Raw genomic sequence first — 21,216 nt, 5'->3', positions numbered from 1 at the left:
CATTGTTAAGTGTGCTATTTAGTGTCATTTGTTGCATTCACAATGTTGTGTAACCATTGCCACCATAGTCACCACCTCAAATAGAAACTCTGAATGTTAAGCATTGACTCTCCATCTCCTCTCCCTGCTACTGCCTGCCTTTAACTTGGCTTTTTCTTCTGGATGTGTGTCCTTTACAAGATACATATTTTGTGACTATCTTCTAGTTTGTGGTTTGCCTAGTCACTTTCTTAATGATATTATTTGATGAATAGAAGTTCTTAATTTTAACAAAGTGTAATTTATCAGTTTTATTTTTTAAAGATAGTGCTTTTTGTGACCTTTATAAGAACTCCTTGTTTAGCTCGCTGGTTCTCCACCAAGAATGACTGATCCTTGGGGGAATAGGGACGTTTTGGCTGTCACACCTGGGCCTGGGGTGCTGTAGACACCCTGCAAGGCACAGGACAGCCCTACAACAAAGAGCTGTCTGGCCCAGAGTGTCAGCAGGTTGAAGCCGGGACACCTCAGTGTGAGATTGTTAGGGCATTCTTGTGTGTTCACTCTAGAAGTGTTGTTGCTTTGTGTGTCACTGTTACGTCTGCATCCATCTCCTTTTAATCGTTGTAGATGTGATGAGAGGAATTTGAGAGAAATCTTGGTCATTCCACATCTGTGCCCTTAGACTTTTATTTGAAACAAAGCTCAATACATTAATTATGGGAGCTTTATGTGGAGCATATTAACATATGAACTTAAGTTTTGCTTTTTGGAGGCTTAAAAGCAGTACTTAAAGTGTGAATGTAAATGGCTTGTCATTTGCAGAAACCAGAGATTTTTTTCCGGAAAACCCTTTGCTTCGATTATTAAGAACTTGATTTACTGTTTTTGTCATTGTTGCCTTTTAACTTTCAGATTAGAATGGTAATGAAGACTGAAATACTGAATTTTTTCCTGCACAAAATATTCAATTCAGAAAATTAAATGGACTCTAAAGAGTGCTGTTTGTTTTTACCAGGACTGCTACCGGTTCTTTGCACTTCGGTGCCATGATTAACTAAATGGACATTTGCCAGGTAGAAGGGATTTGTCCTTTAGTTTTTTTCATGTAATTAAGTTGTATTTTCACTTGTCAGATCTCCCGTAAAACGGGCCACTTAAATATACGAATCTTAGTAAAGTAGGTGGTGGCATTTTAGGGTAACTAGAGGAGGGGGAGCAGCACTTTCAGAAGAGATGTTCCTGAACACATGGGTAGCTGTCATTCCAGACGCATCGTGATGGAGAAGTGGTGTTATGAAAACTTCTCTGTATTCATGACCATATCAAGCAGATTTAGAGTATTCTTGAGTTAAAATTGACTTCTAATAAGAATTTTGGCTGTAGAGTGGTCATCCAGTGTGTGTTGTCTGATGGCAATTGCTTTGCTATGTGAGAATGACCCTGGCAAGGGGATCAGTTCATCTAGGTTTAGACTCTAGGGTCTTGTTTTAAAATCCCTACTAATGCCTGTTGCTATTTTAGGCCACTACTGGCTTCCTCTTGTACTTTTCTCTGTTTGTGTGAATGGTGTGCACTAGAAGGAGTGCCAGAGTTTCTCCTGCGTTTGAGTTGTAGCTCTGCTGGTAAATCACCAAAAGGGTAGCAGGGCACTTGGCTTTAGTTTCTCCATGTGGCAACAGGGGTGCCAGTCACTGCCTTAGGTTGGTATTGGAAAGATTGGATTGGATGAGAAGTATGAGAGCACTTCATGAAGTATAAATCTTCACAAAAATGTAAGGGAGCCACTTTGTAGATCTACCCATTAAAAAAAAATCCCTATTATGATGTGTGTTGTATTTGTGCAGAGACAGCACTTGAGGTGGTTAAGTGAAGGAGTTTGGAATCTCTTGTACTTCTGCCTGGATGACCCGGGACAGGGTTTTTCTGGGCCTTTTATCTGTTAAATGGGAGTGATGGCCACTGTGTGGTTTACATTTGTTAATGCATACAAGATGCTTAGGACATTTTATTGTGTCTGGCACACAGTAGGCACTCAGTTAGTGTTTGTTGATATTTTTATTGTTACTTTTGGAGCTGATTTGAATGAGTGAAATTGAGGACCTGCCCCATTTCTGCACAAACTGAGCAGTCTTCTGGACCTAGGTGAGATTCATCCTGGAATGTTTAGTCCTGGTTGCCAGCCCTCTGTGGACAGTTGGGCATGGTGCTCGTGGAGGATCTGCTGTGGGAGGAGAAGGTGGTGCCTGGACTCGGCAGTGCCAGGTTCAGTCCCTCGCTGATGCAGCACCTGCGTCCTCTCCCTCATTTTCCTCTGTGGTGCCACATGGGCCCCTAGAGGCCTGAGAGCAGACTCCTTTCCTTTTTGTTGCTATACTTCCTAGCCTAATGTTTGGCACTTGACAAAGGTCTGTTGAATAAATGTTCGTTATTTGCAGGTCAGGTCAAAATGCGTATTAGATATCCTGAGGAAAAAGTAATTAATACAGCTGGAGTCTTTGGTGCTAGTGTCACAGACCTTTGACTTTTTTCCCTATTTTAAAAACATGAAATTATTTTTGAATTTTAAGTCATAATATATACATGGAGTAGAAAATACTGGAAAACATAAACTAGCATCAGGTAGAAAATAAAGCTTCACATATTGTTTGACAGGGTTTCAGTGACCCAGAACCTCAAGTGGGCAGATCTGGATGGGCCAGAAACACTAGTGTGAAATTCAGCTTCTCCCAGACTCCACCCCCATTGTGATGTGTGTGTATATGCATATCTGTGCACCCAGGGCAGGGAGGGCTTTATTCAGAGAGCAGAGATCTTTCTTCACTCTTCTTGTCGTGGAAGCCAGTGCTAAACCGGGTTCCTGGATTCAACTTGAGTGAGCATAAGTCACCTGGGAAACGTATTAAAAATGCTATTTCCTGGGCTTCCCTCCCTGAGCGGTTCAGTCTGGCTCACGGCTGGGCTGGGCTCACTTTTCCCCTCCATCCTGTGTAATGGCTGAGGGTAGTGAGTGCTTGTTTTTGGACCCACTCCAGAATATCTTACCATTTCCTCTGTACTTCACAGTTTTCATCTGTTTCAAAGAACGAAAACAGGTGTGTAGAATTGAAGAGACCAAAATAAATCCTTAAGCATATAGGGTAGGCCTTATGGAGGCCTTAAAATTACTTGATTTTCATAAGTAACTTCGGGACTTAAAAAGATTCAGATGGGTTTCTATATTGGATTTGCTTCTGTTCAAGACTCCCGGTGTTGAGGCACCTCTTCCTCACGTTTTAACTAGCCAGTGTCTTTGTTTGGAGTACAGAGCGCATGTTTCAAAGAACTTGGATATATTCAAAAGCCATAAATTTGGGACTGAAATAGGTTATTAGTTTTCAGATGATTGAGTGAATGCTGAACATAAATGGGAACAGAAGAGACAAGAAATGATATAACCACATTAATGACAATCAGGAAACAGACCAAATGCTTCGCACCCTGAGCAAAGTCTCTTGCCTCCTGTTTTGGAGAGAATAGGGGTCCTCTGTTTATGTTTCGGTTTCTTGGCTTCTTTTCATCCCATCTCAGTTTCCCCTGTGCCTCACCAGTGCTCCTTTTCTTTTCTTGTCCAGCCTATGCTCTTGGTGGTATGATGCCTCCTGTGTCTGTTCTGTCACTTATTCACCTTCCCTTGTGTCTTTCTTTTTTCTTCAACCTTTTAAATCTTTTTCCCTTTTTCCTGCAAGTATGTTCAGTTCCTGTGAACACAACAGTTCAGTGCAGAAAGGCACTAACATTTACCAGATGCCCGGGTCTTGGAGTGGAGATCCCATGGAGCAGAGGCACAGGCAGCGCTTCGGGAGCACACAGTGAGTGAGAAATGGCTCCTGGCTGCTTTAAGCCACTGAGATGCTGAAGACACCATATTACGGCAAATTCCAGCCGATCTTGACTATTAAAGAGTTGTATGTTCATGTGAATTTTTTTGAGAAGCACACCCGGAAGTCCATAATTGAAAAAAAAAAGTTTTTCTTTGCTTCTTAGAGGCTTAAAATCCAGATTTATTACGTTGCAATTTGTCTGGGTCAGGAAGTCAGGCATGGCTTAGTTGGGCTCTCTGCTACTGGGTCTCTCTCAAGGCCGCAGTCGGAGTATGTTCTCATCTGAAGGCATGACTGGGGAAGGGTGGCTTCCATGCCTACTCCTGTGATTGGCAGCAGGATTTAGTTCCTCAGTGCCTGGGTTTCTTGCTGGCAGTTGCTGGAAGCCACCCTCAGTTCCTTGCCATATCAGGCCCTCAGATTTTACCAGATTCTCAAATCTCACCTGCCCCTCTCCCCCCATTTTCCCACTTTCTCCATCATTTATTTTGCTTTTCTTTCTTTTTTCTTGAGGCAGGGCCTTACACTGTCACCCAGGCTGGAGTGCAGTGGTGTGATCTCGACTCACTGCAACCTCCGCCTCCTTGGCTCAAGCAATCCTCCCACCTCAGCTTCCCAAGGTGCTGGGACTACAGGCGTGTGTCACCACACCTAACTAATATTTGTAATTTTTGGTAGAGATGGGGTTTTGCCATGTTGCCCAGGCCAGGCTCGAACTCCTGATCTCAAGTGATCTGCCCTCCTGGGCCTGCCAAAGTGCTGGGATCACTGCACCCAGCCCCTCTACCACCTGTTTTGATTCATCCTCTGGCAGATGACTTTTCCTAAATGCTGAAGACCAGGGGGTGTTCAGTGTCTATGAAGTCCTTGTTCTTGGTTGGATGCTAACTTACTGACACCTCTCAAGTGCCAGCAAACTCTGGTAGTAGGCGTTGTCTTCATTTTACGTGTGAAGTAACAGACCAGATGGGTAGCGCTGGTTGGGCCACACAGCTAAGACTGTAGTGCTCCTACTGTGGGCACTGTGCCACCCTCTGCAGGGCCTCGTGTGTTGGGACTGCACTGTCATTGCACCTTTTTATCCACTCCTCTCCTCTGTGTGCTTATTGATTCTGCAAACCTCAGCTGCTCAGCTGCCCTGAACAAGCCCTCCTTTCCTGCATCTGTCATTTCCGGTCCTCTGTCTGGGATGTCTCCCTTCCCACAGGGAAAATCCTGCCCATCTTTAGAGTCCTAACTCACATGCCACCTCCTCTGTGAGTCATTGCCAGATCCCTCTCTTCCCGACAGTGACTGCAGCCTCTTTTCTGAATTCCAACACATGTCATGTATCCTGGTGTGACACATCACAGTTTGCCTGTCTGGGCTCCCTGCTCCAAAGTTCCTGTCTCCTTAAAAGCAGGGAACTCATCCTGTCATTGTCCCCCCGCACAATGCCTTGCACACGGCAGACAGGCATGCAGGTTTGGGGAGTAGTAGATGGACGAAGCTTTGCTAGAAAGCTTTAAGGTGAGATCAGAGTGGCTCTGAAGCTGCAGAAATGCGCGTTAGTGCATCGAGGGTAAAATCGTACCACTTTATGCCTTGGCTTCCTTTATTGTTTTGTATAAAATAATAGCTATTTTACTTAGATAACTTTTCTGAGATTAAGAAAAATCTTTCTTGAAAGTTTAACACCTGTTCCTTCTACATTTTTACGGATATAGTTCATCCTACAGTTTTCACACTTACAAGAGTAGCACGGTAAATAATACATTTATTTCATGATGTCCTGTTTTTTAAAACATGGGCATATATTTTAAGCAGTTAAAGGCTGAAAGATGTGGTTATTGGCCGGGCGCGGTGGCTCAAGCCTGTAATCCCAGCACTTTGGGAGGCCAAGGTGGGTGGATCACGAGGTCAAGAGATCGAGACCATCCTGGTCAACATGGTGAAACCCCATCTCTACTAAAAATACAAAAAATTAGCTGGGCATGGTGGCACGTGCCAGTAATCCCAGCTACTCGGGAGGCTGAGGCAGGAGAATTGCCTGAACCCAGGAGGCGGAGGTTGCGGTGAGCTGAGATCACACCATTGCACTCCAGCCTGGGTGACAAGAGTGAAACTCCATCTCAAAAAAAAAAAAAAAAGATTTGGTTATTTTGGTTATCCTTATTATGGGGTAACTTACTTACACTAATAGTCTGGGCATTTTCCAGTCAAATGGAGGAGTTGTCTTGTCAGCACCACATGCAACGTTAAGTTACTTTGAATAATTTAAAGTACTCAGCTTTATTTCAAGCTAAAAGGTTAACTTGCAAATTGGCCATACTTGGGAAGGTTAGCAGACCAGTCATAGAAACGTGACAGGAGGCGCTCGGACGCTCCCTAGCTGCCCCTGTGCTCCCAGCTGCCCCCTGTGCTCCCAGCTGCCCCCCACACTCCCTTGGCTGCCAAGTAAAATTCTCACATCACTGCCTGCTTCTCCCTGCGTCCCCGCTGGAGTTACTGTTAGAGAGGAACGCAGCACGTTGGGCATGCAGTGCTCGGGAAGCAGAAGCGCAGGGAGAAGAGGTAAATATGAAAGGCAAGGCCTCTGCCCTCCTTGGCCAAGCGAGGCATAAGTGGGCTCTACAGAGGCTGGGATGATCCTGAACCTAGGATCTGAGCTTGGCGGGCTGTTCTGGCATGAATTTAAATGTGCTCTCACCTGGGAAAGGATATCTTTAAAAATAAATAAATTAAGGGCAAATTTAAAAGTAAATCTTCATGCCTGTAATCCCAGCACTTTGGGAGGATGAGGCGGGTGGAACGTGAGGTCAGGAGTTTGAGACCAGCCTGGCCAATATGGAGAAACCCCATCTCTACTAAAAAAATACAAAAATTAGCTAGGTGTGATGGCACACACCTGTAGTCCCAGCTACTCAGGAGGCTGAGGCAGGAGAATCACCAGAACCTGGGAGGCAGAGATTGCGGTGAGCTGAAATCACACCACTGCACTCCAGCCTGAGTGACAGAGCGAGACTCTGTCTCAAAAAAAAGAAGGAAATTTGCACAGTGGTCAGTGATCACTACTAGATGGGCAGTCTCTTACTTTTCTTCCAACCTACGATTATGACCTCTGAGGAAAATAGGAAGTGGTAGTGGTGACTATGGAGTCACTTTGTGTTTATCAGCACCTCTGTTTGCCAGGTCCAGCAGGAGAGGTAAGGACACCTTCTGCTGGGTCCCCTTCCGTCCTTTCCCCTGCATCTGTGGGATCCCCCTTGCCCCAGCGTCTGTTCCCTGTCATTGCTTCCCCGCCCCGTTTACGACTGTCAGCATCTACCATCCAGCAGATGGGAAGATCTGTGAGGGCAGAAGCCAGGTCTGTCTCTGCTTCCTTGGTTTTCTACTTCACTCAGTTGTCCCTCTAAATATTTGTTGAATGAGTGAATGAATGAATGAAATCCATGAAACAACTCAGGAGCAGTTTCATGTAGCATAAACCAAAGTGCTATATGGTATTTTGTAGACTGCATGGGTCAGACAGTTAGAGGTCCCTGGAGGTCATATGAAGATTTGAAGGCAAAGGGATCTTAAACCTTATTTTAGGATTTGGCTAAGAGAATGGGGGGAGGGGGGATTATTCCAGTAACTAGATTATTATTCCAGTCTGGAAAGTTGTGAAAATGTGTGTGCTTTGGGGCGGGGGGGTGGGGGTTGAACTGTTTTCCACATTAAGTTTTTTAGGGATTAATAATCTAAGATTAATACAACAGCTTGTTTTTTTTTAGAAATTAAAAGGTAAATAGGAAAAATAATGGTCATTTTGCTGAGCATAGAGTCTTAACTGACAAAGCTAATGATCTAGAAAAACCTATGGTGGAAAATGTCACTTTATTATATGTGTCTGGGAGTGCAGATGGGAAAACAGATTTTTTCCTTTTTGCAGTAGATTCATTAAGTGTTTAAGAAGAGATTCTCTTCTATACCATCTTCTACAGCCTGAGTAATTGGAGGCTAAATCTAAACTCCACATTGTCTTATGTCTCTTACAAAAGAGGTGGCTGGATTGCTATTTTCTAATGCTTAAATGGAGGTCCATTCCTAGGCCTGAAGCAAGGCATCTGCCAGTGCCTTTGTTAGTGAGATAATCCCCTCTGTAACTGCCGTGTACAAAGCGAATATGGCAGAAACTAAAGACTAGTAACAGCTGATGCCTACTGAGTGCTTACTGTTTGCTGAGGATGTTCCACTTAGCACAGAAACCTCAGGCACTTGCTTCAGGTCTTCCAGGTTCAGAGCTGGCGCTGGGCTCTGCAGGGCCACATAGCAGCTCCCAGTGCCCACTGGCAGGCCCTTTGTGTTCTTGCATGCACCTAACCCCTTGTGGCTCCTACTCTAGGAGAGTTCGATACCAAGGTGTGCACATAGATGGTACAGTTCCTGCTTGACCCTCTCACCTCGGAAAAGTAATCAGCTAACCATCTTGTAGGGGGTAGGACTTCTTAATTCAGCAAACCTGCTGGAGTGTTATTTGGTGTGCTGATACAGAAATTAACCATTATTATTTCTAGTCCTGTTTCTTTTGGTTTGGTGCAGTTTAATTTAAAAGAAGTAGGGAGAAGAGGAACTAGTTGGCTGTGATTTAGTCCATCACCCCTCCCTTTGGACTGCCTCATCCCTCCTGCTCCATGGGTCACCCTCCGCAGCATCCTCAGGTTTCTCACATTTGACCGCATTGACAACCCCTCGTCCTCCCAACCATCCCCGTTCTCAGCTTCTGTTCCCGGCACTGAGCATTGTGAAGTTTCCAGGTCCATAACAGTTAGTGCCAGGTGAGTCTAGCCTCTCAGCCTGGCTGCTGATTCTTGTTCCTGTCTGGAGAAAGGCACAGTTGTGTCTTACTGGCTTCTCTCTCGCTTCCCTGTGTACAGATTCGGGGTCTCTGTGTTTCAGCCCTTTCTGGGATCCCCTCATTCCTGCACTGCTGAGAAAACTGAGACCATGTGACAAGAACTTCTTTTCCTTTTGTCCCCATCTGAGTTTCTTGAGTCCTCCTCTCCTCCCCTCCCTCTAAGGAAGGGGCCCCCTTGGAGCCAAGGGAAGCCCTGGGACCCTGTCAGGATCTCTGGTCAGAAGCTCGACAGTGCTGGCCCTGTGTTTTCACTCTTTCCTTCTGTCCTGGCTTTATCCCCTTGGTTTATAGACGGCCCCCATGCCTTTGACATGATGTCCTGTCTGTCTTCCACCTTTAATCACAACGTTTATCAAGAACGTTCCACACAGAGTTGTTCAAGTCCCAGTGGCCTGGCTCTCCCTGCCCTGAAGTGTGATGCCCTCTGGAAGGGCCCGGGGCTGGCTTCTCTCCCTGCCCAGTCTCCCCCCAGTCTTCTTGTCCTCCCCACGTTCCTGCTTCCTCCTTCCTGCCCTTCTTCTCCAGGCTTTTCTGATACCATTCCTGTCCCTTGAATGTAAGAGCTCCCCCAGTTTTGGGGCTCCAAGTGGGGAGTCACCTGACCTGGATTTCAAAACCCACTTCTGAAGTCTTTTCTCATCTATGGCTATAGTCAAACATCTTGTAGTAAAAGATAGCTTAAGTCAGTCTACTGGATTTCCTGCATTCTATTCCAAGTGGACAATTTAATGATTATCTGTTTTCTAGGTAGTGCTTAAAAGATAGGCACTGATTAAACTGTTCTTTCATTGAAAATGTGTTTCCAGAAATTGACTGTTTCAACAAAATGATATCATTCTTATAATGTGAGATAGTATATTTTCTGGGGGAAAAAAAGAGAGTAAAATCTATTTTATTAACTATTGATTAGTAAAGCATTTTATTAAGAAAACATAAGGCAAAGTATGATTTTTATGAAAAAGGAAGTCATCAGACTTGAATTTTCTAACTTGTGCTACTTGGTAGCCCTTGGCTGTTCTCAAAAGAGAGTCCAGGTACAGCTGGGTGTGCTCCTGTGTGATCTGGCCTTGCTGTTTTGTTCTTCACGATTTCACCCCTGTTCGGTTTCAGACAGTGTCACTTTAACGGTACTTATGGAAGTATTGCGAATGACTTTTTTTCTAACATATCTTAATGCTAATGGAGAAATAGCAAGTACTGATGGCATCTTAGTGCCTGCTTCTTTTTTTTTTTTTTTTTTTTTTTGGTATAATAGTGCTTAAGAGCCTTCTGGTACCTGTTTTGGACTCCTAATAAAATAAGAAAGGCAATTTTAAAAAATCAACTGAAGGTAATATGAAATAGTTTTGCTTAATAACAAAAGAAACCTCTCAGGCACTCTACCTAAAGGTATGGAGATTTTAAATTACATTTGGTTATTCAAGTGCCTTGACTTACTATAATACCATTCTATTTTGACCCTAATATATTATAATCCTATAATTCAGTTTGTTGCAGTTCTAATGGGACATTTTACTAGTAAATGTTAAAATATTTGTTTTATTTGTCAAACTTCAGGATAGTTTTGATGGTTCCCTTCTGAGAAGATACAAAAAATGGTTACTTAGATTTTGAGAGCTACAGCTCTTTCTCAGTGACTGCATATTACAAAGAAGTTTTGTTCCTTCCCTCTGAAAGGCCTTTGCACCTCTCCACTGTAGGTGAGAACATTTGTAATTTGGCTCTGTCTAGAACAACTCAGAGACAGTGTTGTGGATTTTGCCTTTGATTGGTACCTGTTGGACACTCTTTAAGCATGGGGGAGAGGGGAATAGAGAAAAGGAGGGGATACGAATAACTGGAAACTGCTTCCCTCAAGCAACTAAGCTTCCTGAGATGGAGGAGCTGAGCCAGCGCATCTGCGACTTGCTGGTGTCCACAATCCCTCTGTACCCAGGTGCCTGGGGCTCTACAGAGCCACACACTAAGCCTTTGATGGGGGAAGGGGATTCGACCTGTGTTTTCTTCCCTGCATCCTCTTCTTCCGCAGCCAGGCATGGTACAACGGGGGCCTTTACCTTAGATTTTGTTATCAGTGAGATTTACCTAAGTAAACCCATGGCAGCTGGTGACAAGGCGGTGTATGTGATGTATGGATTTAGATGGTGCTCTTGAGAATGTGACTGTCTCAGGCTCAATTGTGGCAATCCTCCTAAATCAGCGGGATTGATCATCAGGATTTTGCTTGTGTTTGTCAGAACCCCAACAGTTTAATAGAGATGTGTTCTCAGATTCTGTGGTGCACCCCTAGAGCTCATTTCTCATGAGCTACTCACAGACTACTCAACTTCCTTTAGGCTGAAAGGCAGAATGTTAAAGGGACCAAAGTTCATTTCCCTAACAACGTGACAATAAGAAGAGTTGAAAGTAGCCAAAAAGATAATGCCAGTGTAATAACTTTATATACTGGTTTAATGATTGGCAAAGCTGTGGGGTGTCTTTGAGGCTAAGAGTTATAAAAATGATAGGAATTCCAGATGATAGAATATTAGAAGTTGTTGGGACATCTATGTGGTACAATTCTAGTGAAGAAAATGCCAAATGTGACCTCTCTCATACATGTATTTGGTACATAAGTTTTCTGGACTGAACTTCACCATGTGCTTGGTGAACAGAATTAGGCCAGATTCTATCCAGGACTGAGATTTTATGACAGAAGACTTACAACCGAACATGGTATTCTTTCTAGTGTCGTAGGAAATAATAGACGCACTGTCTTAGTTTTGCTAATACTACCTGCCTTTAAACATCATAATACCTTTTATGATACCTCTATGGTGAATTTTAAATGATTTATTTACCAAGCATTTTTCTGGAATTCCAATAAGCAAAAATATATTGATTTTATTAGACTTCATAAGACTTTATTTATAAAAGTAGGACAACTAGATATTATTTGCCTTGAAGTAAATTCCAGAAAACTTGTGTCTGGGTTTTTATCCAGCCTCATCATTATTAACTGGGCAAACTTGGGTATGCTTTTAATGTCTCTGTCCCTCAGTTTCCTCATCAGTAGAATGAGGCTAATTGCCATTTCATGATTGAGATGATTAAATTATATGCACGTAGAGTTCTCACTAGAGTGCCAGGGACAGAGTGCTCAGCAAATGGTGACTGCTAGTGGCTGTCTCCTTCTCCCACTCTTTCTCATGGAGATGACAGGGAGCTTTCTTAGATACCAAGCTGAGGTCATGCCTTTCTAGGACAGGAGTTTATATACATGCTCTGAATGTCAGTTACCTTCTAAAGGAAGACGGTTTTAATCACGGTGGTCATAAAGTTCTTCTCTTGTAAATGACTGATTACTCTGATCATGCTAGATAACTCATTTAAACAGAGTCCAAGGTAGTTATCCTGAATTATTGAAACCCAAAATAGCTGAAATTAAAACTAAAACAATATATTATGAAACTGATTATTCTAATTCTAGCTTGCTTATAAAATAATAACTACTTTTACTGTTCTGTTTATTTCTCGTTTCTTTAATGATTGAGGAGTTGGACGTATATATACCTTTTGAGTATGCATTGATCGCTTGGTGGAGTTGACTTTTTGTAGTCCAGAGAATGAGGCTTGATCATGATTTAGCGTTCTTAAGTCAATCAGCATATTGAGGTGTTGGTGGTGGGGGTTGGGGAGACAGGTAGTGTCAAAAGGCAAAGAAACGAAGGGTTTAATATCTTAAAAGAAAGCAGCAGTAGCTTGTCTGCCCCCATTTTCCGATGGGGAAATGGCAGCACAAGGGGATTGGGTGGCATGCTGCGATGACCTGGCAGGTTCCTGGCCTCACCTTTTCAAAGGGTGTGTGCTGCATGCTTGGGATGAGTTGAGGGTGGTGGGAGCTTTGGTGACCATTTGGTACAGAGGACTGGTGGGCTGGATCTATGTTGTCTCTCTTTTGGATTCTTAGAATAGAGCTTTCTCAAATGCATTTAAAGATAGATTTGGGGGAAAAAAATGAGAATATTCTCTGACCCCTAGATGGTAGAAAAATATTCTGTTCATAAGAGAGGGAACATAGGACAGACAGATGAGACAGATGTGGAAAGCTGTATTTTTTGAAGCCTATGGTCACTGCCTTGGTTTGGCAGGGGTGCCCACATGGGCTGGAGCTTTCTGAATAAGAATGTGGAGACCAGATTCCCCTGGGGTTTCCAGTCCCTCGTATAGCCTCTCAGCACCTTTGGAGTCACAGCTCTTCTCTGCTGTCCCAGGAAAAAGGGCAGAAGTGTATCTTCTCACTTGGAGAAAGAAGATTTTTTTGTCCTATTCCAGCAGGTGTAGTTAAAAATGCATTTAAAAATTTTGAAAAAGAAGAAAGAGGAATTCTTTGAATGAGGCACTGAGTAAGGCACTGGGGACTCACAGGTGGTCAAAGAAGACATGGTCCCTGCTTCGCTGAACCTACCTGTGGGGACCGCAGGGGAAGAGATGCTAGTCAAATGGCCACAGTGCATGCAGTTATGAGAGGTGGACTGAGGCCAGTGTAGGAAAGGCAGGAACGAGGCAGGAGGATCTACAGGGACCTGGAGATTGAAGAAGGTGGCCCAGTAGAAGAGGGATTTACACGACCTTCCGTACCGTCCTTTTGTGTTTTTTTGGTCACTTACCCATTTTTGCTGCTAGGCATTACCCCCGATGATAGTGACGTACAGTGCCTTCCACCTCAGAGATGCTTAGGAAATAAAATATGTGTGGAATGAATGAATTTCTAGTCTTAACCTATTTTCAACTTTTTTCTAAGTCAATAAATATTTGTTGAGTGAATAATTGACAGTCAAAAATGTTGATTGATTATGAATAAATTTGCTTCATAGTTGGTCGTCCATCACAGAGTATACAAATGGTGGCTAATAAAAAGGTTTTAAACAGACACATCTTTTGCCATGTTTCAACTAATAAATTTAACTGGTTGTAAATTATAGATTTGGTGTCTTCCTGTGGGAGAAAAAGTTCTTCCATCATGAAGTAATTTTATAAATTTATTGAACAATGTTATTTTTCCACTAGTTTCATTTTCTTAATTTAAATTTTTTAAATTATAAGGTAATACACATTTGTCATAGAAAAATTACATATAAGTGAAAAGCAGAAAATATTAATTCAGTTTATATTGATGTATTTAAATTTTTATTTCATCCTATCGAGTGAATTCAAGTAACTCTATGATGAAAAATTCCCTGAAGAGTTGGATATAATCTGTGTTTAAAAATAGAAGTCTTAAAAATTGATTTTTTTCACCTCAAGAGCTGAATATATGAACCATGTTTTGATTCAGATTTATGGTCATCAAAACAAAATTTTGATTCAAGAGATATTTTGCAATTTGTCATTCTGTTAAACTGTATTATGGCCACTTAGAAAATAAAATACTGGCAGGCGGGTTGATCAGCCTCCTAGAAACTTGCTGTCTTGCATGCTGCTGCTTATCAGTCTTCATCTAGGGGTAGAGAGGGGAAATCTCGAGGCATTTAGTGAAAGATTTTCTCCTACCTGCCATCTTTCCCATCTTTCCAGTATTCAGCTTTCTTCTGTTTCTCTTCTCCTATTTCTCCTCATTCTGCATCCCTCTTTTCTTCTGACTCTCGCTCTGGTCCCATTCTCCCTCTGATTGGTGCAGTATTGCTTTGAAGAGGAAGCGGGCGGTCTCTCTAGGCCTATAGGATGGGCCCATGGAGCTGCCTTTTGCATCTCCTCTTTCTCCTCAGTTTTTACAAAGCACATGGTATTTGCCAAGGCCATGGATCCTCAGTGGTCCTAGGGAAGATGCCGCAGGCTTTCCAGCCCAGGAATTTGTCAGACCAGAGGTCTCTTAGTTATGTGAGATAGGGTCATGTTTCTGAAACTTAAAAATTACATCCACCCCAGAAGGTCAAATGCCAGAGTTTGTGACTGATCTCAGTCTTGCAGAAGGAAGGAAAATGAAACCATCACTGGAGTTAGGTGTGTCTGTTGCTGGCTAATTAGCCCCTGACTATCGCTTTTAATGTATGCTTAAGAAATAAAGCAAAACATGATCCAGCTGGATGTTAGAAAAATTTAATTGCATGATATTATGGTTTTTTTTTTTATCAGAACAAGCTAGATACAACTTCTAAATTATATTTTGTCATTCCTGATACTATAGAGTCATCAAATAGGGCAGAGTCACTGAACTCTACCATAAATATATTTGAAATTAATAATTATGCATTATGGCAGGGTGTAAATTCTTTAACGTACAGTATTTAGAAGGGTCATTTTTATGGCAGCTTTCCTTTTTGTAGACTTAAGTGCCTCATTGAAGATGATCATTTAATATATTTAACTTGTTTTTCTTTAAATAAAAATGAATCTAGGTAGAGAAGACTATTCTTTGGAAAAGTAAATATCTGATTTTGAGAAATGTTTGTGTCTTAGAGTCCACTCGTGTGTTCTAATCTTTTTTTTTTTCTTTTCTTCCGAGCATTTTGAATCTTTCTTTAGGTTAAATATGGTCTTTTGAGAATTGTTTTAGGAAATACCTCTTCATGTTTTATGGAAATACTTACCTTTATTTTATTTGTAAAAATGCTTATTGTTAAATGTTTAAAACACATGGAAAAAAAAAAACCCTTAACTCAAGTGTATTTTGTTCCTGTGCAGAGCTGTTAATGTTTCAAAGCTGTTTCACATACTAGATGTTTCTGAACTAGGGATTCACATAATAATGAATTCTGCTTATTTTGGTTCTCCACAAAGGTTTGTTTTATGAGCTTAAAATAAGACTGCAGCTGATTCGTGTGGCACATATGAACTGTTTGTTTAGTTGAAGTGCTTGCCTGTATCTCTCATTTCTGATCACCCTGGAACATTTGCATGCCGTGCAGCAGCCATCTTCTTTTATACTTTATTAAATATCTGTCAATTATAAATATCAAGGTTTTACATTAATGTCAAGATAGTGCATCAAAAATTCATGGAATATGTGACTTTTTCCAAGGGTATTTAATACTTAATGCATTTGTGTCATTTTTCTTTCCAGAGATATTGACAGGTTTTATTAAGTGTTTGTTAGGGAGATTTCATTTTTATCAAGGGACTATAAAGAGAAGCTGCATGCTAAATCAATTTTTTAAAGCCAGAATATTGTTCATTTTTTCATCTTCAAACACTTATAATCCACAGGTTTTATTTAAATTTCTTCTTGGTTTATTTTTGTTTTATATGAGTGATAGTTCAAGACAGAACTTTAATAAGGATCAAATATGCTGACTATAGTGGTTTTTAATTTCCTTAAGCATAGCTACGAGGCCCATGCAATATGGTAAATTCTTCAAAATGTCATACTTACATATTTAGCAATATTGCTTCTTTTTATTGAAGCCAAACAAACAATTGTAGATATTAATCTTTCCCAAACATAGTGATTATTTTGTACTAGGTACAATATTACTGTGTCTCACGTGGAATGCCTCCTTTGGCTGGAAGAGGGAAGGGAAGAGTGCTTCCCTGGGTTGCCTTGCTCCATAGTGCTTCAGATCTGATTATGAGCCACGACAATTGTTCATTTCTCCATTTTCACAGATTTATTGTGCCCAAGAAAGTAAAAAATAATCACTTAAAAAATCTGGAGAAAATCCATGGCTAGTTTCTCTGACTGCATTTATTGGGAGGTGTGGGCTGAGGGGTGTTAGCACTTCAGAGGTCCCATCACCTGCTCCTGCTGGGCCCCACGCCTGAGAGGCCTCTCGCTGTCCTTCTGACAGTGGCGGGCAGAAGCTTCTCAGGGACCCTTCTCAGCCATCCCATGTCTGTGTCTTGGAATCTACAGTTACAGTTGGTTTGGAAGCTAAAACCAGTTGGCTGCAGAGAGAACGTTTTCTGTTTTAATTCTACATTTTTATTTTTAAAGTGCAGGCTAGGAATGTCTTCTATTGAAAAGGCTATTGCAACCAACAAAACCTTTATAAGCACCACTTTGCTTCACTAAATGAGGAACGTTCAGTTATTCTCTGTATAACGCATGAGCTTAAAGATTTTCATCTAAGGGTATTTAGGAGCTTTCCAGTAACTTCAGATTAATAATTTTTGGCAGATGTGTTTTAACTTGGTCTTCAACAGGGAAAAGGTTTGGTATTTTTAAAAATACAATCATTGTTTAGAGCTTAAATGACAATTGTTTGGAATAGGCATTTGTCTTATCCCTGTTCATTTCTTCACAATAAGTAAAACCATTTATTTTCAAAATTAAATTTTTTTACACATGAATGTTTCTGATATTTGAATGTCTCAACATTCTTATAAAACTTAATAGTTTTATAAGTAGAGATTTTTTTAAATAAACTGAATTTTTCTTGAGTAAAGCTGAAGTAGTAGCTATTTTTTGATAAGCCCAGTTTTAGTTTACAGTAAGTTGCTCTAGGCCTTGTCCTGGGAAGATCAAGAACTCTGAGACTGTAACCTACTCTCTCAAGATGCCAGTAGGTGGCGGTAGTGTCACAGTAGTGAGAGCTCTGTGGAGGGAAAGTGATTTCCTTTTTCCGTTAGTGTCACATTTTGCTTCAGTGTCACTGTTAAGTGCATGTGTCAGTGGTGGAATTTTTTTTTTTAAACCAGAATTATGTACAATGGGTACACCCTATTTCTTAAGAAGATAAGAACAACTATTTCTAACAGATTCTGCAAATATTATGTAACTACGCAGCCAAAATGATCTTCAAAATTAGTGCTGCTGAAATTAATTTTGAAGAATGCATTGATACTTTTTTATCTTGAGGGGTTTTTTTTTTTTGATAATTTCATCAGGACTGTGAGCATGGACTTATATGTCGGGTAAGAAATGTGTATGAATAGTAGGAAGAGAAACATTTTGAACAGTTAATTGTCCATCTCTTGACGGAGATCACCCATGTTTGGACAGTTTTGTAGGGTCCAAGGCTACTTAAAGACATATATTCGAGAGTCAGAAGACACTTCAGGTTATTTTTAGATTTAGCATTCCAGTTTTGAATTGTCATCTTCTCTGCTATTTAATAAGTCAGACTTCTTGGTGGGGGTTTCAGATTTTTAGACCTAGAGATTTAGCATTGGAACTTACTAACTTTCCACAGTTTAATTCTACAGTTTAAATGAATTAAAATGTGTAAAAATAACAAAAACAACACTTTCCCACTTCCTAGAATCTGAAAACTGGCAGGATGTGCAAAGTCCCCAGTTGATGGGGTGATGCAAGTTTCATTTTATTGTAAGTGAAAGGAGATTTTAGCAATGGAATTCCTTTTCATTATACTTTTGAAGTCTTTTTGGGCTATTTATTGTGATCAAGTTAGTTTTTTGGTGGAAGGGTAGTCCTTACATGCCAGTTTGCATTTTAGTAAGCAGAGATCTGAACTCTGAAGTGGTTAAGTTTAATAACTAAATGGAAAACATTTTTAGGGCCATTAGAAAGCAAAGGGAGTGAGAAGCTTCAGTACTGTGAGATTCTCACCTGCCTTCACCATGTTGATGATCCTCCGCACCCCACATAGGATTTCCCCATTTTCTTGTGTCAGCTAGAAGATGCCCCTGGACAACATGTGGTTTTATATGCTGACTTACAATATGCCTGCATTAATTTCATTTTTGTTATCACAGAACATGTCTTAAAAACCATGTTGAATATATTTTTATATTTTGACATTTCTTCCAAAGGGTTAAAACTGGGCTAAAAGACTGGAGGGGAGAGCCAGACACCTGGAGCTAACACCCAATTGGCAGGCTTTTGTAATACATAATTTGCCTAAAATTGCGCACTGAGCGCGAGCTTTTGTTTTCTAATTGATTTACGGTTTGAGCCACTTTTACCTCATCCCCTCCTGTCCTGCGTAGGGTGCCAGGGAGTACATTACAGTGAGTGATGATAAATTACAGTGCACTTGTGATGCCAGTGCGTCCTGAGTGAAAACTGCAGGCCACACGGAGCTTCGAGCATTAACAGTGATGTGGAGACCCTGCTTCAGCAGGATTTCATTTGTGTCTCAGAAGCAACCATTTGTTCATTTGATCACTTACTGCAATCTGTCTATCAGACTGTAATTGAAACTGAAGATTAAAATTATACTGTTACAGCTTTTAATTTCTTAATTGAGACAAAGTTTTTAAGTGCTTGAAAGGTCTACCAGGCGGCTGGGGGACATGGTGAAGAGAGAATATGAAATGTATATAATTTTCTTATTAGTGTGAAGTTTTAGATATTCGTACCAGATTTTCTTTTGTCCAGGAGAAAAAGTAAAATTTAAACATGCTGATCTGTTTTGTTATTCTATGTGTTTGTGAAGTTTATTTTATAATATCATAGACCTGTATTTTTCTTGATTTTCCATGATTGATCTGCATTTTCTGTGTATATGATTCATATACAAACAACAAGTTGATTCCCATCAAATGACTTAAGTCGGAGAGAAATGAAAGAGCTTTCAACTGATGAGAGTGCCTTTAATTGTTCCTTTTGTTGACATGGGATTTGAACCCTCTCAGAAGGCCTGTGCAGTACATCATGGCATGAAGTGCAGAGCAGGGCCAGGATGGACCTGGCTTGGGCGGCGCTGCATTTCTGCTTAGCTCCAGTGCTCATCTCATGGGTGTGCCTGCCTTTTGTAAAGTCGGTCCACCTTAAATTGTGTTTTGTGCGGTGTCGGTGGGTGCTAGTATCGAAATAGGAAGAAGCAGATTTATGGCGGCTGCTGGGCACAACAAATTAAGTTGACAGTGATGTATGAGAGCATAACAGCGCGATGATCCCTCCGAAGCGCGGCTGGACGCCGCCTGCTTCATTTGGCTCTTGTTAGGATCTGTTAGGCAGCTAAATAATGAAATTCTGCTGACTGATTTCTGTTTTCCCTTCTTCTCTTTTCACCTCTGCTTTCTGAAACTTCTAATTCCCAGACCCATCCTCATGCCAACAAACTGCCCTTGAAGGATTCTTTCACTTATGAGGACTACAGGTTGGTGTGGACTGTGTGTATGCCTGTGTTGGGGGTGGTTTCTCAGTGAAGCTGGATCCTGGAAGGGAGGGAAGGCTTCAGTGCGAAGTGACCCGCTGTGACCATGAAAGCATCAAAACAGAGATCGCCTTTCAGAAGTTCTAATGAACAGCTTGGATAAGTATCGGCATTTTAATAGCCACGTAGAATTTGCCATTAACCTGTCGTGGCAGGGGATTAGCCTAGGTAGCCAAGTGCTACTTGAGATTAACATTAGTGTTGGGTGGTCCTATGGATTTTTTTTTTTTTCCTATTTAAAAAAGACTATTTTAGTGTAAAATGCAGACTTTTTTTGAACGGAGAGATTTAATTCACTGCACAGTGTAATAAAAAAAGTCACATTTTTCATTTCATATAATTCTTAGAGGATTTCTGATCAGAAAGGAGTTTTGTGGTTTGCTTTTCGATGAGGCTTAAAATAGGTGCAGAGTCAGCATTTGGGCAAAAGAGGCTTGGATTGGGGGTGTCGGGAGGGGGTTTTGTGAGTCCTAAAGACCCGAGAAAGGGGCCTGAGCCCTGCCCCGAGCCCTCCTTCTGGCTCTGCCTCTTGGGAACAGTCTCCTTAAGCGCTCACTCCTGCATTTTCCCTGGCTCTTTTTAAAACCCTAGGTTTGCTTTTAAATGATGAGGAAGGCCAAACGTTACTTTTGTTACTTAGGAAAAGACTTTGAACATTTGTGAGAGGTCAAACCTACATTTTTGTTTATGTTATTTCTTATTGCAATTGGCTTTTAAGTGTTCCAATTTTAAATCACCGTTTGTCTTGTTACAGGTGGGCAGTCTCTTCTGTTATGACGAGGCAAAACCAAATTCCCACCGAGGACGGTTCGCGGGTGACTCTGGCTCTGATTCCTTTATGGGACATGTGTAACCACACCAACGGCCTGGTAACAATCTCTTCCCCTGTGTTGTGTTGCATCTGGGAGGCTGTTTTTGCTAAGCTTTTGAGGGGGTATTCCACCCACCCATCACACTCTCCCCTGCTGCCGTCCTCCTGAAGGAACAAACAAACCAAACCGGCCACTCCTCCCCACTGCCCACAAATAGAAGCTGCATTAACTAATACCGAAAACTGGGAGCTTGAATCTTACACCATTTTTAAAAGCCACCGTGAACTACATGTATTTGCTAAGCCATAATTTCAGCCTAAACATTCATTTTCTTACAGTACCACAGACTAAACCAGAATTTTTTTTATCTTATTCTCTTTAAAATGCTCAGTTATTGGGAAAAAATTCTATTTCTCATTTTCCCTTTTGTGTCCTATTTTCTTTGCTGACTCTCTGTTTCCAGTTCTGTACTTTCGAGTCTTTGTGGTTCCTTCCCTGATGGGCTGGCGAATCCCTGGCCATATTTATGAACCTGTGTTTGTTACTCGCTTTCCCTGGTGCTGCGGGGCGGGAGGAGGGGCTGTTGCCTTCGGCTCCTCGCCCTTGGATGCAGGAGTCAGCTGGCATCATCACACCTGGGAAGC

The 21,216-nt window shown here is 41.5% G+C and overlaps 1 protein-coding gene across 2 annotated transcripts in view; it reads left to right on the top strand.

Annotated features, from left to right (window-relative positions):
* Window positions 1-21,216, top strand: part of SETD3 (SET domain containing 3, actin N3(tau)-histidine methyltransferase) — an 85,297-nt gene that overhangs the window by 50,324 nt on the left and 13,757 nt on the right. For both annotated transcript variants that reach the window (XM_035261439.3, XM_002754272.5), the window contains exons 7-8: window positions 19,645-19,703; window positions 20,515-20,629. In XM_035261439.3, coding sequence (XP_035117330.2) covers window positions 19,645-19,703; window positions 20,515-20,629 — 174 coding nt within the window. The remainder of the gene's footprint in view (window positions 1-19,644; window positions 19,704-20,514; window positions 20,630-21,216) is intronic.

This window comes from Callithrix jacchus, chromosome 8 (assembly GCF_049354715.1).
Source record: "Callithrix jacchus isolate 240 chromosome 8, calJac240_pri, whole genome shotgun sequence".
NCBI classification, from domain to species: domain Eukaryota; kingdom Metazoa; phylum Chordata; class Mammalia; order Primates; family Cebidae; genus Callithrix; species Callithrix jacchus.
This window is presented reverse-complemented; position numbering and strand designations above follow the sequence as displayed.